Genomic DNA, 3,555 nt, shown 5'->3' on the forward strand with positions numbered 1-3,555 from the left:
GTGAGTGTACATCGCAGACGGTCTCAGATAGCGACGGTGATGACTACGACTATCACTGCCGATAGCTTACTGCCGAGGCCAAAATTGGACTACGATAGGGGTTACGACGTGGCTGTGAAAGGTGCAAGTATAGTAGTGATTTATCTGTCGAGCTATCCATGACAGGATTTGCCTGTCGGTTGCTTGACATGATTTATTTCCCTGACGTTTTTTTCGGTTTGCTTGAAGATTTTTCAGCACACAGGGATAACGTGGTTTCCACTGGTGAGGATGCAAACTATATATATGCTAGCTTGGGCGAGCTCGTGAAATGAGATGGGAATAGTATGAAAGCGAGCTATTTCTGTTTTATGATCTGAAATGTGCACTAAATGATCCAATAAGCATACATTTGTATATACATACTAGTTTTTTTTTTTCAGAATCATTGAGTGTACATTTGTACACCTTGTGCACCCTGCACTTCCCCTGGCAGTGCACCAAGCACAGGCCTGTAACAGACAAGTGCCCTGCTATTTTTTTCTTTGCTAGAATGAGCGCAGCCGCCGCACTTTGAGAGGCACACATCAAAAAGTGGCGTCCACTGAAACGAACGACCGCGCATGGCGATCGGGTTACGCCGGAGCCATGTGTCCGGCGCCCCCATATATAGTCATGCCACGGCGTTCAGCCGTTCACACTCTGTTCCTTTGGGCCGCCCAACCACATCGACCACCGCCGGGCCGCGCGCGGGGACGGCTACCCACCAGCGCGCACTGAGCCGGCTGAGACGTGTGGCCGAGCTTGCACGACGCCACTGGCGGAGGCGCCTCGTGCTGCCACGCGCCCACGCCGCGTGACGGTGCGCGGCTAGTGCTCGCCGCACCGATCGTCCCCGGCCATCACGAGGTCGGTTCATGGTCGCTACACCTACACGCTCGACACCACTATATAAGGAGTTGCCTGGCAGCCATGAAGGCACAAGCTTACACAGCTGCGCACAAATCACTAGGAGAAGCAAGCACGTGCATACAGGTACCTAGTAGTCGTAGCTAGCGTTGCCATGGCCAGGGGTGAGGTGACGACGAGGGGTGTCTTTGTGGTCGCTCTGGTCGTGGCCGCGGCCTGCCTCGCCGCGCCGCGGGGTGCCGACGGCGCGGGCGAGTGCGGGGCGATGCCTCCGGACACGATGGCGCTGAAGCTGGCGCCGTGCGCGTCGGCGGCGGAGGACCCCAGCTCCGTGCCGTCCAGTTCCTGCTGCAGCGCGGTGCACAGCATCGGGAAGCAGAGCCCCAAGTGCCTCTGCGCCGTCATGCTGTCCAACACCGCCAAGAGCGCCGGGATCAAGGCCGAGGTCGCCATCACCATCCCCAAACGCTGCAACCTCGTCGACCGCCCCGTCGGCTACAAGTGCGGAGGTAGGTAATTAAGGAAGCAACAAACTAATGTGTGATGTCTACAATAGTATCTCATTCTTGCTGATCTTCATTCTTTACTGTTCGCTCCGGTCGTTTATTCTGTGATTATCATGCATCAGCAGTATCAACAAGATGCAGTAACACTGAATGTGTGTCTGTCTGTGATTCTTCTTTTAATTATTTACAGATTACACTCTGCCGTGAGCGGTGAGGACTCCTGGGATTTGCTGCATGTCATGTTCGAGTATCACCAAAGCGCGATCGAGCTCTTGTGTCGTGTCCGTGTCTGTCAGTCTCTGTGTGTTGCCCATAATAAACAAGACATGCATGCGAGTACCACACATGTGGAACTCTAGTAGTATGATGTGTCTATCACATGATACGTACTCATCATATATAGTTCAGGGTCCAGAGATGCAGTCCTGCATTATTGTCGAAATAAATCCTGCCTTTCTGATGAGATCGATTGAGTGATAGTAGATGTTGTGCAATACAATTCATGTCTCCACCGTTGTGAACTGAAAAGCATGATGCTCGACTAACTAAACGAGTGATCAGAGACTATATTATTCTATATAAGATTTTTTTTAGACGATGAAAAATAAGAACATGTAATACGGACCTTGCAAAAGAAAATCAAGGCACGTACGTACTCTCTCGTTTTGAGCACAGTTGTTTAAAAGGGACAACTAATAAGATGAGTTGTTGATTTAGGCTTGATGTAATTTGTATTTAAGACAAAATGCAATTCTTCATCCCTCGTGAATGGCCTTTTTTAGAGTTTGTGAATAATGTTGAACTTTTTTTTTTTTTGCGGTGTTCTAGTTGCACATTTGGTTGTGCATTACTTGGTACCCATGGATACGCTCTGTCGCTAAATAACTGTCGTTCTCGCTTCTCAACATAAAAGTAAAATGTATTCAACTTTGACCAAATAAATACAAAAAATAGTAATATTTATAATACATAATTATTATCATTAGATAAATCATTGAATGTATTTCATAATAAGTTTATTTGGAGATACAAATATCATTAATATTTTCTATAAACCTAGTCAAACTTAAAAAAATTTTAACCAACACGTTTCACATAGCGACAGTTAATAAGGGACTGAGGGAGTAAGAATTATGGACCGGTGATGCCCCATTGAGGAGGTTGAACAAAGCAGGACTTTCTTATGATATCTAAAAAAGTTCAACTTCGAACTTGAAAAAAAAATAACGTCAAAGAAAAAGGAGTAGCAGTTGAGAAAGTGGAACCTTTCTTGTATGCCATCCTCTCAAATATAAGAATAGTTATATGACCTATATTTCGTAGTTGCTTGACCATTGTAGTTTTTACATAGAAGTTTTCGATTCAAGCTACATCTTATTTTGTTGGATAGAAGAATTATTTGATCTATCCAATAATCACAAATTATAATAAATAGTACTCCATTGTTTGTTTCATATATGGCATTGTTTTGAACTAATCAGTGTCAAATACTAAAAATATTGGGGTACCGGAGTGCCAACATGATTCGAGGGCAGACATAGATAATCTCATAATCATTTTATGGGAGACATTTAGGGCATGAGATCAGGAAGAGAGAGCACACATAAGCTAAGCTAGGAGGATAACATGTGGTGGGTCTAACTGACGATGTTGAACCTTGATAAGAATATATAACTAAGATCAACAAAATAGCTAAGGAGGATTAAGAGAGATAAAAAAAATCAGGGGCGTGCTATGGTCCGCCCATCGGACGGTAAGCTCCGTCCGGCAGCAGCTTTCCCGCCAATTAATTTACGCACTAATTAATTCCCACGCTCAGACAGATGGAGGCCTGAACCTGAACGTACCCTTCGGATTCCGCTGAAGCAAACCGCCAGCGAGGTAAATTTAGGCCTGTTCGGTTTCTTCCCCTCCTCATAAAATTTCTGTCATATCAAATGTTTTGACACATGTATAGAGTATTAAATAAAGACTAATTACGAAACTAATTGCACAACTTACGACTAATTTGCGAGACGAATCTTTTAAGCCTAATTTGTTCATGATTTGACAACGTGGTACTACAGTAAACATGTGCTAATGATAGATTAATTAGGCTTAAAAATTCGTCTCGGAAATTAGCCTCCATCTATGTAATTAGTTTTGTAATTAATTTATATTT

General features: G+C 44.5%; 1 protein-coding gene across 1 annotated transcript; it reads left to right on the forward strand.

Moving 5' to 3' along the window:
* Positions 1–967: 967 nt before the first annotated feature.
* LOC136497677 (non-specific lipid transfer protein GPI-anchored 1-like) lies at positions 968–1,915 on the forward strand. Its single transcript, XM_066493527.1, has 2 exons — positions 968–1,397; positions 1,585–1,915. The coding sequence occupies exons 1-2, from the start codon at positions 1,043–1,045 to the stop codon at positions 1,599–1,601; spliced, it is 372 nt and encodes a 123-aa protein (XP_066349624.1). The 5' UTR covers positions 968–1,042; the 3' UTR covers positions 1,602–1,915.
* Positions 1,916–3,555: the final 1,640 nt, after the last annotated feature.

The sequence above is a fragment of the Miscanthus floridulus genome, chromosome 12, assembly GCF_019320115.1.
Source record: "Miscanthus floridulus cultivar M001 chromosome 12, ASM1932011v1, whole genome shotgun sequence".
Taxonomy (NCBI): Eukaryota; Viridiplantae; Streptophyta; class Magnoliopsida; order Poales; family Poaceae; genus Miscanthus; species Miscanthus floridulus.

What these genes read in the sequence shown, in the direction of transcription:
- LOC136497677 (XM_066493527.1), top strand. Translation starts at nt 1,043, where the DNA reads ATGGCCAGGGGTGAGGTGACGACGAGGGGTGTCTTTGTGGTCGCTCTG.